The 17,989-nt window shown below is 34.5% G+C and overlaps 1 protein-coding gene across 2 annotated transcripts in view; it reads right to left on the bottom strand.

The window, feature by feature from the left end:
• The window catches only part of LOC121378920 (extracellular matrix organizing protein FRAS1-like), a 63,311-nt gene that overhangs the window by 31,634 nt on the left and 13,688 nt on the right, over window positions 1-17,989 (bottom strand). The window contains exons 15-25 of one of the 2 annotated variants that reach the window (XM_041507306.1): window positions 13,455-13,574; window positions 11,903-12,082; window positions 11,347-11,471; window positions 10,654-10,794; window positions 9,479-9,733; window positions 5,981-5,995; window positions 4,377-4,469; window positions 3,186-3,336; window positions 2,267-2,490; window positions 1,106-1,204; window positions 49-214 (exon numbers count right to left, since the gene is read on the bottom strand). In XM_041507306.1, coding sequence (XP_041363240.1) covers window positions 49-214; window positions 1,106-1,204; window positions 2,267-2,490; window positions 3,186-3,336; window positions 4,377-4,469; window positions 5,981-5,995; window positions 9,479-9,733; window positions 10,654-10,794; window positions 11,347-11,471; window positions 11,903-12,082; window positions 13,455-13,574 — 1,569 coding nt within the window. The remainder of the gene's footprint in view (window positions 1-48; window positions 215-1,105; window positions 1,205-2,266; window positions 2,491-3,185; window positions 3,337-4,376; window positions 4,470-5,980; window positions 5,996-9,478; window positions 9,734-10,653; window positions 10,795-11,346; window positions 11,472-11,902; window positions 12,083-13,454; window positions 13,575-17,989) is intronic. The other variant, XM_041507307.1, reaches the window with a different exon arrangement.

The raw sequence follows: 17,989 nt of genomic DNA, 5'->3' as shown, positions 1-17,989 counted from the left end.
CCAACCCACTGTGTCTCATATGCTTATGTTTGAATGAAATAAAATTACCATCTTCAATATCATAAATAGTGACTGCGGTCTTCGCTTTGTCTCCAAGTAGTGCATACGTCGGTGATGACAGCTCCACGTAAAATGTTTCAGGTCCCTCAAACACAGAGTCATCATTGATGATGATGGAACACGGCTTGCTTTCCTGCCAGTCATCAAACTGGACCTAGTGAGTGAGAAAAGAAACAAAATATGTTTTTATGCAAGTCAGTTTTTCATTATTCAAAAAACGTCATGTTTTTTTTTTTCATTTAAAAAAAGTCTTACTGGTCACTATTTTGCCTTAAGAAAGCCTCTGTGTAAGAAAAGTTAAAGTTTGTTTTTATTTAATAACACCACTAGAGCAACATGATTTATTAATCATTGGCTATTGGAAGGAAGGAAATGTTTTATTTAACGATGCACTCAACACATTTTATTTAAGGACTATTGAGGGAGGAAGCCTGGAAATGGGCTTCTTTTCGATTAGCACAAGGGATTTTTTTTATGCACCATCCCACACAGGATTTTTGATTACCAGTCGGACATAAGCGAGGTTAATGGGGCTCGACCACACCGATCAAGCAACCACTGAGGGACGTCTCGAAGCCTATTGGATGGTAATATTGACATATCGCCACTTCAGAGGAGAAACCCTCTTTTACCGATTAGCAGCAAGGGATTTTTTTTATGCACCATCCCATAGACAGGATAGCACATACCATGGCCTTTGATGTACCAGTTGTGGTGCACTGGCTGGAGCGAGAAATAGTCCAATGGGCCCACCGACAGGGGTCGATCCTAGACCGACCACATATCAAGCAAGCGCTTTACCACTGGGCTACGTCCCTCTCCCACATCATGATGTTATATTGCACAATTGACGTAATATTCCTGGATATTTTACTGGTTGATTTTTGACAGTGTAAATGGGGTAATTGTTCCATCCTACCTGTGTAAGAATGACCAGTAATGTTTTTAGTAAAAAACTAGCTTCTGTTTTTGTGGGATCTTCTGACTGTAGCAAAGCCATCAAATATGAAACGTGGACTTCAATCTGTTTGTAATGTTTTCTAACCTGTGCTTCATACACCATGAAGTCCTTTTGTCCTGGGCGGGCACCGACCATTTTACTAGTAGCAAAGCCTGGGACTGTCTTGCATGTCACAATTGAGTACTGAAACACAAAGTGGTTATGATTACCTGGGAAATGTTCACACAATCAATCAAAGTATTTTTTTTTAAAGTATATTTGTAAATGGATTCAGAAAAAGAAGAAAAGTGTACAACCTACTGACAATTATTTGTTAATTTGTTTTCTATTCAGAAGTCAAAGATTTTGAAAATGGCTGTACTCTCATAGGTGAAAAAGTAGATAAGAAAATAAAGCTGTCACAAATAATACAAAAATACAAGAACTCTGTGCTATTTAATGTCTCTGCTACCATAAACCGATCTGGTGTCACCCATAGTTGCATGCATCTGTGTATGTTCATCTCAGTATGTTCATCTAGTATATATTGTCAGCCTCGTAGCATAACTGCCTAATTAATTTTTTTAGCTTTTGAGAATACAATTGTTCAATCAAATTCCATAAATGTTCTTGTATTATACAAATAATTTTTAAAGAATTAATTTATGTATGTATAAAAATTATGGATTTTCTTCCATTTTTATCAAAAGATATAAAAAAGAGTTAGGCAATTATGCTAAGAGGCTGACAATGTCATAAAAATTTAAAAAGAATTAGATAATATTATTAATTAATGTTTTAACATGTACTAAGATAAACATCAGTAGGTATAAAACTACAAATCAAGCATCACTTATCTAGACATTCATGAGAAATGGAAACCAAACTTAAAATTTTATATGAAAAAAGAAACACATATATATCTCGTCTTTCGATTTCATTGAGGCCAAACAATTAAAAAAATCAATGTCAGCTAAAACTTAGAAAATGTGTTTGTAATTTTCATTATTATTCAATCTTACAAGTACCAGCACAACAAAAATGCTATACAACCTGAGTCATCTCCTTCACTGCAGAATTGTCTTCCCTTGCCAGATGTATATCCATATCCGCACATGGGCAGACCACATTTCTCAATTCTGCAGTCCTTCATTCTGCAGTGGAGGAGATGACTCAGGTTGTATAGCATAGTTGTTGTGCTAGTACAGTAAGTTGAATAAGAATGCATAGAAAACATCTATGAATGTAAAAAACTAATTTTGAAACCTGTTTCAAATTTCCCTTTCGGACAACTGGGACTTGAATGACTCCTGCTGTTTCAGTAACATTAAACTGTGGTTTCTCAAAGTCCACAACCGACCACATGATATGGAAAATATTGCCAGGTACAACATTTGGCTTGGCGTCCATTAGGTCAAAGGTGAAACTGTCTTGATACTCATCAGTGCCAGCTGTTAGAACAAAACGTATCTTTCCATTGTTCAGGTCATCTGAAAAATTAGAAACATAGGTAGGTAAGCATTAATACAATTGTTATAAAGACACATCTCTTTTTTAAGAACAGAAAAAAGAAGAATTTTGAGACTACTGCTAAAGCAGCACATGTCCCCTACCAGGCCCAACAAATTTTCTTTGTCCTAATAAGTTCAAGGGTTATAACTATGTCAAAAATTGCCATGAAAGTCTGACTTGATCCGTAACAGTTCCTAGTAAAGCTATACACAAAATTTCAGCTTAATATCTGGAGGCATTGTGGGAAAAAAAAACGTCTGGGAAAATTTTTTTCAACTTTCCTAAGTTCAAGGGCCATAACTCTGTGAAAAGTGTAAATCGACATCAAAGTGAAACGTAATCAGTAGCAGTACATAATAAAGTTATATACAAATTATATATTGAGCCCACTATCTTGAGGTATTGTGGAAAAAAGGTCTGGAAAACTATAGCCTATGTGGGCAGACAGACTAGGCAGACAGACAGGACAGACACAGACACAGACACAGACACAGACACAGACACAGACACAGACAGACAGACAGACACACGAAAGGATGGAGATGAAACCGATAGTCCCCTCCGGTTGGACCAGCAGGGGACTAACAAGCAATGCCCGTCATTCAAATGCAGTGTTTATGAATGGCCTAGGTTATAGTTTACTTATTAACAGTGTTCACTTGAGCTGTATTACCTTGTGAGAAGGATCTGACAGGTCGGCCGGGGTTCGCCACGTTTTCCACCTGTCCGTGGGTGGGTGCTTTCTGAACGAGGAAGATGATGTTTTCTGCCAGGGAGTCTTCGTCAGACGCCAACAGCTCTCTGTTCGTGATGAGGTTTGAGACCTGTGTAGAGTGCTCTTGCATTAGTCTTTCACTTTCACAACCATCACAAATTTATACTGGAACTTTATAATAATACATTACTTCATTGCTATCCTGTGATTTCTAGTCGAATGCATAGCGAATATGTTGTTTTTGGAATAGTGTAATGAAATGTAGGCAAATATTTAAATTTTATCCTGCAGCCGCTGTTTGTATTGATCAATTGTAGTGACAATTTAAAGTCATACACTGCTATTAGTAGGTTATTGTTTATCAGGTGACCTATCTAACTCCACATGTTTGCTTTCAATTGAATTGCATGTTCATTACATCATTAATTTCAATTAAAATAGTTTGGGCTTTTTTTGTTTTGGTAAATGAAAACAAGTTGTATTTATATTTAGGAATTATGAGCTAAAAGCTGTTTTTGACTATGACATATAAGAATGAAATCATGAATTGTGCATTTTATACTGCAAAAAGCTTGATTAGCTTGAGCACACTGAATGTAAAGAATACAGAATACCTCTTCTGGTTGTGTTGCAGAATAAAATTAATAACAGGTTAATGATGTACATGTTATTGTTCAACAAGCCTCAAGGAGTTTCCCATTCTTACCATCACATAATAGGGCTGATAGCCTATGGCATTAATCTGTTATTTTTTTACATATAATACAGGTCTGTGTAAATTAAAATGGAGGTTTGCATAACAGTTTTCTTTAAAAAAAAAAAATATATAATAATAATAATAATTAAAAAACCCCCACACAATATGACATTATAGTGAAACCTGTCTAAACCAGACCCTGAACAAACCAGAATCCTGTCAAAAGTAACCAAGTTTCAAGGTCACAAATTTTCTAAATTCTAAAACGTGACCCTCTAAACACTGGATCCCAACTAAATCAGATAAATATTAGGTCCCCGGCATAATCCAATAAAAGTTACAATTTAGTTTAGATGGATTATAATCACAAGACAAAATACATATTGGTAGTTATTATTGATTTCGGATTCTGCAAAAAAATCCCACCAAAATAAAAACCTTTATGTGCTTACTTCTGAGCCAGTGAATTCCAGGAACTGTAGTCCTAAGTTGGTTTCCAGGACAGGCATCCCATCATCCATGGGTAAAATACGGATTTCAAACTTCTACACAAATAACAAAACAAAAAACCACCATCATTTAAAAACAAATCTATTACATACTTTTACTTATGGAACTTTTTTTATTTAACAGCTGTCAGTTGTTTTTGTTAAATTTACGGAGTAGCAATCAACAGAAATATGTATGTAAACTATGCAACTCACTAAAATAGCAACACAAAATTTATATTGAATTACCAAAATGTTCTGGTCCGTAATAGTAGAGCATCACTGGAGAAAATCTTTTACGAGTCATAAACAATTATGATAATTACCCAACAGCATCTAATACTGTGCATAAGCAAATAGGACAAGGCTTAAATAATGTTTATTTAGTACTTGTTTTTTCCTTAATGTATACAGTGTTACAATTTATCTTAATATAATTAATATCTAGTAAACTAAGTATTCACTGACATTATTTTGTAATACAGAAAGGTACACCTCTGCTTATAACTTCTTGCCACCTCTGTCATATTTAAAAATTAACACACTTTCTTTACAAATTATCTTCTTGTAATTAAGCCACATTATATTGTACATGTATTACAAAACAGAACAAAATGTATCAAGTGTAAAGTATGACATCAATAATGTTAACCACCTGGTCCTTCTTAGCATCTTTTACAAGCTCTGAATACATTGACAAACAAGAAATAGTATAATGTCATGTAAACATGTAAAAGTATGTAAATGAAATAACCATGTATAATTATTGTGTGTGAAAGTACAAGATAAATAAAACATTATTGATGAATTATGTTCTTGTGTGTGTGTGTGTGTGTGTGTGGTTTTTAAAATACATTTTGATATCTATAGAACACTAGTGACAATTAAATAATGAACGTATCAGTGTCAACAATAAGTTCCTATCTAATTATAATATCAGTTTAGTTTGATAGATAAATAATATTACAAACTAATCTGTCAAAACTAATTTAAGTTGATAGGTCTGTTATATTAAAACTATTTTAAAACATGGTTCATAATGGATCAAAAACACATTTGTTTTTAATTTCAGTTTTAACAATTACCCTTATAATGATTTTTAACAAACTAACTTTGTTATGTAAAAACAATGCAAACAAGAGAACACAGCTGTAATACAGCACAGCTCAAATACAACACAGCTCAAATACAGTACCACTCAGATACAACACAGCTAAATACAGCACAGCTCAGATACAAAACAGCCAGAATACAACATAGCTGAAATACAACACAGCTGAATAACAGACAAAACGTTTTAAAACTTATCAGTGTACAATATAACAATACTAAATAATTTCTTCTGCACAGTTTTAATACAATAGGTAACAGATAACATATCACTGTATGAAATATAACAATAAAAAATAACATAAATAACTTATTCTGCAGTTTTAATACAAGAAATAACGAATAACAATGATTGTTATTTGAGAGCATGTTATGATGGATCAGGTTTATGTACAAATGGGAAGGGGAAAGGGACACGGAACAAGCTGGTGGTGTGTTTGGCAACTGGTCAATCTTACCCTTACTGTCTTCAACTGAAAAACAAATATTCTACAAGCAATGAAAAGTAGCTTTTTTCATCTATGTGATTAGGTAATGTTTTTCCTCATATGTATGACTTAAGATATTAAATTACAAAACAAATGGACAAATCTAATTTTATATGTCTGCGAAAAAAAGGTACAAATGTATTTTGGGGGTACAGCCAATAGTTTTAAGAGTATGATATTTTAGCTCAAAGATATACCAGTATAAGACAATTGGAATCTTGAACTTGAAATAATAATGAGTTGTAAGCGTGCAGAGATATTAATAACAGAATTTCAGGCAATTAAAATATAGTGAAACATCATTTCATCATTAAAATATTATAATAATAGATGACAACTAACAGCAACATGCTTTTCTTTTGATTTAATATGTCAAATGCTGATAACATGTCCAACAAACGGGACCTAAATATTCTACATGGACACATATTTCGACATCATATCAAATGTTTTTGTGAATGTTGTTATGCCTATCTGTAGCCTACTCTTTTTCACAGACAGTCACATATAAGATTTTATTCAAATGAACTTGTATATATTGTATAGTTCCATCCTTTACATATGCAAAATACAAATGCAATTACAATTTTGATAAACTTGGTGTTTTGTATATTAACAAACCTGTTCGTAGACAGATAACATACATTTCTAAGTCATGCTTGTTATGTTTTTGGGTGTTTTCTTCTTATATACATGACAGAAAAAAAGGAGATGAGGTGCTAGCATTACACAAGAATTAAGTCTAGACCAAGACGAGTTTGCCACTGTGTGCAGCACTTATAACTCAGGGGAAACTGCAAATAACAAGGTGTAATGGTGTTCACACCATGCTGTAATGGTAATTTTTTTAAACAATTATAACTTCAATGTATATTCCAGTGGTTTATACCAACCACATAAGGGGATTTAATCCAATTTGAAATAATCACTATTCAAATAAAATTTTATATATACTAGTGGAAAAAAGTAACTGTGTATGGTTATCATGTTGATAAAAAAATAATTTCAAGACATAAAACGATAAAATGATCATATAGCATTATTTATTAGGCAATTAAGCAAAATGTCAATTCATTTAAAATGTCACAGCATCCGTCATTTCATCGGTATTGGGGATGAAAGACATGGGGGGTAAAAAAACAGTTCACAAAGTTAATAGCGTGTATGGCCACCGTTTGCGTTGATGCAGGCCTGGCACCGTCGCCTCATAGAGCCTACCAAATTGTTGAAGAATGCCTGGGGAATGCCGTTCCAGATCTGTACTAACGTCTGACCAAGCGCTCTCAACGTCAGCGGCTGGTTAGGCAGTGCACGTACACGACGTTGCATCTCATCCCAGACGTGCTCGATTGGTGCAAGATCGGGTGAAACCGCAGGCCACTGCAACACATCGATGTTCTGCTGTGCTAGAAAATCCATTACCACCCGGGCGACGTGAGGTCTAGCATTGTCATGCTGAAGCGTGATGTGACGTTGCTGTCCTTGCACAAATGGGGATGACGTGAGCCTGAATAATGTCGTCACGGTAGCGTACAGCGTTCAAATTGCCATCGATGACCACAAGAGGTGTTCGTCCAGTTGACGTGATGCCACCCCAAACCATGACACTGCCTCCGCCAAATGCACGTCGCTCCACAACACAGGCGTCACTAAAACGTTCTCCAACACGACGATACACTCTTGAACGGCCGTCACTGCTGTCCAAGTGAAACCTGGACTCGTCCGTAAACAGTATACCCGCCCAGTCACGGTGATTAAAGTGCAAGTGTCTTCTACACCAAGCCAAACGTGCTACACGATGACGTCTTAGCAAAACTGAACGGACAGCCGGGCGTCGCGGACGGATATCATGTTCACGTAATCGATTCCGTACAGTTCTGGGATTAATGGCACGCAATCCAGGAATGGTCCGCGCTGTCAGACTTGCCGTTTGGAATCGATTCCCGAGGTGCACGAGTCTGATGTGGTTGTCCTGCTGTTTTGACATCATGCGTGGACGGCCTGCACGTTGTTGGTCTCTGACATTACCAACATGTTGATAACGTCTCCACAAAGCCTGAATAATGTTTATGTGTACACCAAATTGCGTAGCGACAGCGCGATGGCGCATACCAGCCTGGATCATGCCAATTGCGTGAAGGCAGTCATTTTCGTTTAGCCTGGGCATTGCTCTGCTACAATTTTCAACAGAAATAACCTGCTTTTCTGTACCCCCGGTTGGCATGCAATGACCCGACAGTTGAAAAGTCGACAAAAACTTGAAAAGTAACATGTTGGGAGAAAAAAATGGGAAAAACATGTTCATGTCCCAGAAGCAAAACTGCACGTGCAAATACGGCATTGACCCAGCTATTGTGTGGCGGTGCGTTCACTGGTAACATGTACAAAACATCAGGCTAAAATATTGAGCGGTTTTATTTTCATCCGATTTTTTAGGTTACACAGTTACTTTTTTCCACTAGTAATATATATGTATATAAAAAAATCACAATCAATTTTATCCTAACTGATGTACACTGCTTTAACCATACCATACAAATAAGAATATGTATAAAATAATAGTCATGGTACTGCAGTTCAGAAACTGATCTATGATGGTGGATAAATACAGCACATTGTTGTACAGAATGGACAGGAGATGTCCAGGGATTAGTGCTGAACAATCCCAGTTTAATGCAAATGGCCATTTCAAAGAAACAAATATCAAGCCAAATGTTTTTTCGTCTCAATTTTTATGAGAAACTACAGATATTCTTATTTATTTCTTTAACAAGAAAAACACTTATTACAAGATTTTGTTTCCTTTATAACAATGAAAACTTCTAAAATTTGTAAAATTCCATATTTAAGCAATCAATCGTGAATTTTAGGGTGAAGATTTTCAAACATTTTTTTAACACATATCTTGTGTTATTGTTATGTATAGTTGCAGGCCCATAGGAACCGGGGGTGGGGTGGGGGGGGGGGGCACATGCCCCCCCCCCCCCAACTTGTGAGCCTTTTTTTGTTTTGTTTTTATCATATTAATGTTTGCCATTGTAACCAAAATCTGATATCGAGTTTGTACCCGATCCATCAGTGCCCCCTACTCCCAAAGTCATTCCTACAGACCTGATTTGTTCATCCTCACTTTTTACTTGATATTTTCCCCCAAAAGTATGTATTACGCATGCAAATATTATTTCAAATGCAGTCTTGAATATAATTTTATAATCAAGTTTAGAAAAAGTTTAAAGTAATGTTAGAAATCTATGCAGTGTACTACTTTAACATGAGAAAGCCAGGCCCCTTCATTTATTAGGCACACAGGCTGATTAAAATTAGCAAGGCTGGCTACATATACAGCTAGGCAATATGTAAAACAAGGAGCATATTTCTCTCCTTTTTTGAAAAGAGAATTTCGTAACCTGCAATATGCATTAAAAGTCATGTGCATACAAAATTTTAAAGCAATTGAAATGAACTAACCTGGGGAGTTGTAATAGGAGCCATTTTCGATGGTTCATCCTGCTGCATGACAAACACATTGTTTGTTCCATCGCTGACGGTGAATGAGAAATTGTCCTCAAAGTTTTCTGTGCCGTCGTGTTTGTAGCTAACTCGATTCTCATAGATGTCTTCCATTGTGAAGGCGGAAGTCGGCGAGTGCACGTCATTCTCAGAATACAGGTCTACGGTTCCATGAACTGGGGTTTGTACAATTTTGAAGACAATCTTGTCCTCCTTATAATTATAAAAAGCAATGGTTTGTTACATTGTATACAATGACCAACAAATAGTAATCATATTTATTAAAGATTTGTGTGTTTCTAAATAGTTTATTAGTTGTAAAAGAAGACAACCATTTTATATGTAGTATGGATGTTCATAAAGTATATACATTTTTCTTTTATTCTTAGTACTGGTGTTATCGCTTGAGCTTTTATTCATAATTACTGGTGAGTTAATGTTTATTTATATACTGATACCAGTAAAACTGCACTACAAGACATTCATCTCAAAAGCTGATTACTGAAATTCTTAGTTTAAGAAATTAGGACCATTAAAAATATCTTTTCCTTTTTAAGAGTTATATTTCAAGTCATTCAATCTTCCCCCAACAGAATTACCAAATTATTCAATAAAGTGGACATATTGGACATATGTAATTGGACATATGTATGGAAAAATTAACAAAACAATATGCTTTTTATTAAAACTGATATAGAACTAATATTAAGTAAAAAAAATTAATTTTTCAAAGCTTATTAAGAAATGATAATCAATAAACAGACATGACATAATTATTGTAACTCAGAAACACTAAATTGTTGTGTTCTATTTCAAATTATGAGATCATACAGAATTACCATTTTATATCCTAGTCGTACAGCTTTAAGATAATCGAGAAATACATTGGTATCCTAGTCAACAGTTTTAAAATCATACAGAAATACATTGGTATCCTTGTCTCCAGTTTTAAAATCAAACAGATATACTGTTGTATCCTGGTCTAAAGTTTTAAAATCATACAGAAATACATTGGTATTATAGTCTACAGTTTTAATATACAGAAATACATTGGTATCATAATCTACAGTTTTATAATCATACAGAAATATATTGGTATCCTAGTCTACAGTTTTAAGATAATACAGAAATACCTTGGTATCATAGTCTACAGCTTTAAGGTCAAATTCGGTGATGAGTTTGCGGACACCCTCTTGTACCTTCAAACCTCTGTTTATAACCAGTGGAATGGAGTCGTCAACGGGCAAAATATTAATGTAGAATGTTTTTATAATCTGAAACAAATTGCCAATATGTTAGCACAGGACACATGATTAGGTCACTTGTAAAAAGTTACATTTATTTTTGTTTTCAGCACAAAGTTGCCTATCTCATGGTCCATTCCTTGACATGGTGATGTAGCTTGTATGTCTCAGTGGCCCAGAGCTCCTAGCAGATCACCCAAGCTGGATTGGTCAATAAATGAATGAATGTTTAACGACACCCCAGTACAAAATACACATCGGCTATTGGGTGTCACAAATGGTAAAAAGGGTAGAGGCTAGACTAATATGGATCCCTGCCGAATACAGCTGAGCTGGGCGAAACAAGGCAGGTGCCTAATCGCAGGTCAGCACACATTTGCTCATATGACATAACGATAAGTATTTGAAGAAGAAGAAGAAATATTCATATAGGAATACTGGGGGGCGGGGGGTATTATAGAGAATTTTTTTTTTTTTTAGAATAACACACTATCATAATTTATTAAAGAATGCTGTTTATCTCATTTCCGCTGTCAGACATAATGAAAACTACTGACTGAGTTGATTAAATAAAGCTGTTACCTCATTGGAGCCGTCTGACACAATGAAAACAAATCTGTCCATGTAGGTCTCATTGGGGCTGGTATGTATGTAGAGGAGACTGTTAGCTGCCAGGTCAGCCTGCGTGAACTCACTTACAGGAACACCTAAATAAAAATAACATATCTCTTGTTCTAGTAACAAAAAACATGATAATTTATAATGCTTATCTTAACCTTTTCATGTCTTTCTTGAATGACATTATGGACTGAGCCTTTTTTGTGACATCAAAGTAAAAGTGGTGGGCAGCATGCCATCACCAAACATAATGAATTATTAGCACACTGTAAATTGTCACACTATGTGGTAAGGGTTATCATACATTATTTTATTATTTTCAGCTATAATGATGTAGAATATTTAAGACAGAACCATAGGTCAGGTCAGGTCATAGGGTTTTACGTGCACAATCAGAACAAGATATTGTAATGCACGCTTGTTACGGGTGCAGGTGCCGGCCTAGGCCTGCTCCTCCATCCAGGACAGGATACAGAACCTTACTGTGAACATACTTGTATTGGTTTAAGTAAAGACTTACCTGGCTGACTTGTTAGCTCCAGATGTCCAAGGTGAAGGCCACTCAGAACTGTATATTGAAGACTGCCTGGTTCCGAGTCAATATCAGTAAACGACAGATAATCTGTTGTTATTTTCTTGCTTTTTCCCTCAGTGATGCTGAACTCTTTGTTGGCAACTTGTTTGGGAGGAAAATGGTCCTCTGTGATAAAAAAAAAAAAAAAAAAGATTTTAAACACATTTTATATATAAACAGTAGGCCTACTATGGTACAGAGTTTATATTGTTCTATTTATGTTAATATTAATTTCCTTTTCATAATTAACAGAAGACGTCTTGCTCATAGATATCTTCTTTGTGTTTTTTGAGTAGAAATGACTTACGTCAACAACATATGTGCAGGCCTTGACACCCAATAGCCAATGATTAATAAATCAATGTGCTCTAGTGGTGTTGTTAAACAAAACAAACTTTAACTTTCCTCAGAATTTTCTTTTAAGGCACTTTCATTTTTAGTATCTGCCAGGCAAAAATAATGATTAATAAAGTAATGTGCTCTAGTGGTGCCATTAGAAAAAACAAACTGTTTTTAGTTTTTAAATATTATTATTATGTTTTATTTATTATGTTATAATTTTGTTGCAATGTTATCAATGATAACAAAAACATCTTTACAATAAGGCATATTTATCTGCTGGCATATGATTTGCTATATTGACATTTGTTTTATGAAAAAAAAGCTGTAATTTAGAAAAACTGCCTCATGCTATAGCACTGGGCATCAACCGTATTTCCCCCAAATATAAAATTTAAAAGTTACAATTCACATTAAATTTACTTAAAATTAAATGATTAAAAATGGGTTAATCTGGACTATCCTGTGTAAGTTTGGGTCTTCTAAGTTAGTCTTTGAGTGGCAGTTCTCCTACAGGTGGTGCAAGAGGGATGAAACACCCTGTTATAGATCTCCTAGGGAGTGACAGTCCTCCCAGTGACAAGCATCTGATAGAACAATCATGAAAGCAATCACGTCTTTGCCTAATGTTCTTTCCCTCTGCCTTGTGCAGAGATATAATTTTGATTACGCTATATAGTTTCGTCATTCAGACTTGAAGATGGAGTTCTTTAAAAGCAGTCAAAAGCCTTTGACTGTTCATATAAGATTAACATATTTTATTCTGAGGTATGGTCTTTCCAGAATCCTTATCAACACTTATGTCTTATTGTTTCTCTGTTCTAATCTATATTATATTTATATTTTGACAGGTTAAAAATACAATAGTTTTACTTTTTTCCTGCACTAAATTGTATTTTTCTCAACATGTCTATGTTGACCAGTTAATATTTCAATTGCATAATGTAGGGAAAGGTCGTTATATAGACTATGCCTGTTGACCAATCCCATCTGTTAATATATAAACAGAAATAAATATTGTTTAAACCAACACTTATGTCAATGGTGAGAATAGCTTAAGAAAAGGAAGAATACTGGAAGACTAACTATTCTGTTTGAATAGCCATCTCATTGGGCAGAATGCCTAAGCTGCAAGAATGACTAGAAGAAACCATCTTACCGAGGACAGTGATGAAGAAATCCTGGTCAATGAGCTCGTTGCCCTCGGGATCAGACAGCTTGAACTTGAAGATGATGTTACCGGTTGCATCACCAACCTCATGAACAAAGAAAATGTTGCCTGCAGAAAATATAGAATAAAAGATCAAAATAATGACTGGAGAATATATAATAATATATATTTTTAAAAATTCAACATTTATGTCAAAATAAAAAAATAAAAATATGCAATAGTGGAAAAACTAAATTTTAGAAATGGTACTGGATTAAATCCATGCTGTGGCAAATGTTAGGTGACAAAAGAAACATTCCTGGGTACATACTGAACATTATTACCCACCTAGTAAGCATCTGGGTGTGTCATATAAATTTGGTACACTTCTGTTCATGCATATTCACAGCAAAATGAGGTCATTCGGATGTCTAGTTCAGTAATGTTGGAAGTAATTGTCCAATTTTACATTATTTGATGATGGGTAATAAATAAAATACCACACTCGTTTTTGCTAGATAACATTTTTATGAAACTTGTGAAGTTTAGTTTTGTAAAAATTATATCTAGAGAAAACAAGTGTATTATTCTATATGTCTCCAGTGGATGTACTTTGAGTTAAGTTTGATCCCTAATGTATGCATTAATCTCTTACCTTTGTCAATAGTTTGATCCCCACTGTATGCAGTGATCTCTTACCTTTGTTAATACTGTTAAGTTTGATCCCCAATGTATGCAGTAATCTCTTACCTTTGTTAATACTGTTACGTTTGATCCCTAGTGTTTGCAGTGATCTCTTACCTTTGTTAATACTGTTAAGTTTGATCCCCAATGTATGCAGTAATCTCTTACCTTTGTTAATACTGTTACGTTTGATCCCCAATGTATGCAGTAATCTCTTACCTTTGTTAATACTGTTAAGTTTGATCCCCAATGTATGCAGTGATCTCTTACCTTTGTTAATACTGTTAAGTTTGATCCCCAATGTATGCAGTGATCTCTTACCTTTGTTAATACTGTTACGTTTGATCCCCAATGTATGCAGTAATCTCTTACCTTTGTTAATACTGTTACGTTTGATCCCTAGTGTTTGCAGTGATCTCTTACCTTTGTTAATACTGTTAAGTTTGATCCCCAATGTATGCAGTAATCTCTTACCTTTGTTAATACTGTTAAGTTTGATCCCTAGTGTTTGCAGTGATCTCTTACCTTTGTTAATACTGTTAAGTTTGATCCCCAATGTATGCAGTAATCTCTTACCTTTGTTAATACTGTTACGTTTGATCCCCAATGTATGCAGTAATCTCTTACCTTTGTTAATACTGTTACGTTTGATCCCTAGTGTTTGCAGTGATCTCTTACCTTTGTTAATACTGTTAAGTTTGATCCCCAATGTATGCAGTAATCTCTTACCTTTGTTAATACTGTTACGTTTGATCCCTAGTGTTTGCAGTGATCTCTTACCTTTGTTAATACTGTTAAGTTTGATCCCCAATGTATGCAGTAATCTCTTACCTTTGTTAATACTGTTAAGTTTGATCCCTAGTGTTTGCAGTGATCTCTTACCTTTGTTAATACTGTTAAGTTTAATCCCCAATGTATGCAGTAATCTCTTACCTTTGTTAATACTGTTAAGTTTAATCCCCAATGTAGTGACCTCTTACCTTTGTTAATACTGTTAAGTTTGATCCCCAATGTATGCAGTAATCTCTTACCTTTGTTAATACTGTTAAGTTTGATCCCCAATGTATGCAGTAATCTCTTACCTTTGTTAATACTGTTAAGTTTGATCCCCAATGTATGCAGTGATCTCTTACCTTTGTTAATACTGTTAAGTTTGATCCCCAATGTATGCAGTAATCTCTTACCTTTGTTAATACTGTTAAGTTTGATCCCTAATGTATGCAGTAATCTCTTACCTTTGTTAATACATTTATGTTTGATCCCCAATGTATGCAGTGATCTCTTACCTTTGTTAATACTGTTAAGTTTGATCCCTAATGTATGCAGTAATCTCTTACCTTTGTTAATACATTTACGTTTGATCCCCAATGTATGCAGTAATCTCTTACCTTTGTTAATACTGTTAAGTTTGATCCCCAATGTATGCAGTAATCTCTTACCTTTGTTAATACTGTTAAGTTTGATCCCTAATGTATGCAGTAATCTCTTACCTTTGTTAATACATTTATGTTTGATCCCCAATGTATGCAGTGATCTCTTACCTTTGTTAATACTGTTAAGTTTGATCCCTAATGTATGCAGTAATCTCTTACCTTTGTTAATACATTTACGTTTGATCCCTAGTGTATGCAGTGATCTCTTACCTTTGTTAATACTGTTAAGTTTGATCCCCAATGTATGCAGTAATCTCTTACCTTTGTCAATACTGTTAAGTTTGATCCCCAATGTATGCAGTAATCTCTTACCTTTGTTAATACTGTTAAGTTTGATCCCTAATGTATGCAGTAATCTCTTACCTTTGTTAATACTGTTAAGTTTGATCCCTAATGTATGCAGTAATCTCTTACCTTTGTTAATACTGTTAAGTTTGATCCATAATGTATGCAGTGATCTCTTACCTTTGTTAATACTGTTAAGTTTGATCCCCAATGTATGCAGTAATCTCTTACCTTTGTTAATACTGTTACGTTTTATCCCCAATGTATGCAGTGATCTCTTACCTTTGTTAATACTGTTAAGTTTGATCCCCAATGTATGCAGTAATCTCTTACCTTTGTCAATACTGTTAAGTTTGATCCCCAATGTATGCAGTAATCTCTTACCTTTGTTAATACTGTTAAGTTTGATCCCCAATGTATGCAGTAATCTCTTACCTTTGTTAATACTGTTAAGTTTGATCCCTAATGTATGCAGTAATCTCTTACCTTTGTTAATACATTTATGTTTGATCCCCAATGTATGCAGTGATCTCTTACCTTTGTTAATACTGTTAAGTTTGATCCCCAATGTATGCAGTAATCTCTTACCTTTGTTAATACTGTTAAGTTTGATCCCTAGTGTTTGCAGTGATCTCTTACCTTTGTTAATACTGTTAAGTTTGATCCCCAATGTATGCAGTAATCTCTTACCTTTGTTAATACTGTTAAGTTTGATCCCCAATGTAGTGACCTCTTACCTTTGTTAATACTGTTAAGTTTGATCCCCAATGTATGCAGTAATCTCTTACCTTTGTTAATACTGTTAAGTTTGATCCCCAATGTATGCAGTAATCTCTTACCTTTGTTAATACTGTTAAGTTTGATCCCCAATGTATGCAGTGATCTCTTACCTTTGTTAATACTGTTAAGTTTGATCCCCAATGTATGCAGTAATCTCTTACCTTTGTTAATACTGTTAAGTTTGATCCCCAATGTATGCAGTAATCTCTTACCTTTGTTAATACATTTATGTTTGATCCCCAATGTATGCAGTGATCTCTTACCTTTGTTAATACTGTTAAGTTTGATCCCTAATGTATGCAGTAATCTCTTACCTTTGTTAATACATTTACGTTTGATCCCCAATGTATGCAGTAATCTCTTACCTTTGTTAATACTGTTAAGTTTGATCCCCAATGTATGCAGTAATCTCTTACCTTTGTTAATACTGTTAAGTTTGATCCCTAATGTATGCAGTAATCTCTTACCTTTGTTAATACATTTATGTTTGATCCCCAATGTATGCAGTGATCTCTTACCTTTGTTAATACTGTTAAGTTTGATCCATAATGTATGCAGTGATCTCTTACCTTTGTTAATACTGTTAAGTTTGATCCCCAATGTATGCAGTAATCTCTTACCTTTGTTAATACTGTTACGTTTTATCCCCAATGTATGCAGTGATCTCTTACCTTTGTTAATACTGTTAAGTTTGATCCCCAATGTATGCAGTAATCTCTTACCTTTGTCAATACTGTTAAGTTTGATCCCCAATGTATGCAGTAATCTCTTACCTTTGTTAATACTGTTAAGTTTGATCCCCAATGTATGCAGTAATCTCTTACCTTTGTTAATACTGTTAAGTTTGATCCCTAATGTATGCAGTAATCTCTTACCTTTGTTAATACATTTATGTTTGATCCCCAATGTATGCAGTGATCTCTTACCTTTGTTAATACTGTTAAGTTTGATCCCTAATGTATGCAGTAATCTCTTACCTTTATTAATACATTTACGTTTGATCCATAATGTATGCAGTAATCTCTTACCTTTGTTAATACTGTTAAGTTTGATCCCTAATGTATGCAGTAATCTCTTACCTTTGTTAATACATTTATGTTTGATCCCCAATGTATGCAGTGATCTCTTACCTTTGTTAATACTGTTAAGTTTGATCCCTAATGTATGCAGTAATCTCTTACCTTTATTAATACATTTACGTTTGATCCATAATGTATGCAGTGATCTCTTACCTTTGTTAATACTTTTATGTTTAATCCCTAATGTATGCAGTAATCTCTTACCTTTATTAATACTGTTAAGTTTGATCCCTAGTGTATGCAGTAATCTCTTACCTTTATTAATACATTTACGTTTGATCCA

Source organism: Gigantopelta aegis, chromosome 8 (genome assembly GCF_016097555.1).
Source record: "Gigantopelta aegis isolate Gae_Host chromosome 8, Gae_host_genome, whole genome shotgun sequence".
Taxonomy (NCBI): Eukaryota; Metazoa; Mollusca; class Gastropoda; order Neomphalida; family Peltospiridae; genus Gigantopelta; species Gigantopelta aegis.
This window is presented reverse-complemented; position numbering and strand designations above follow the sequence as displayed.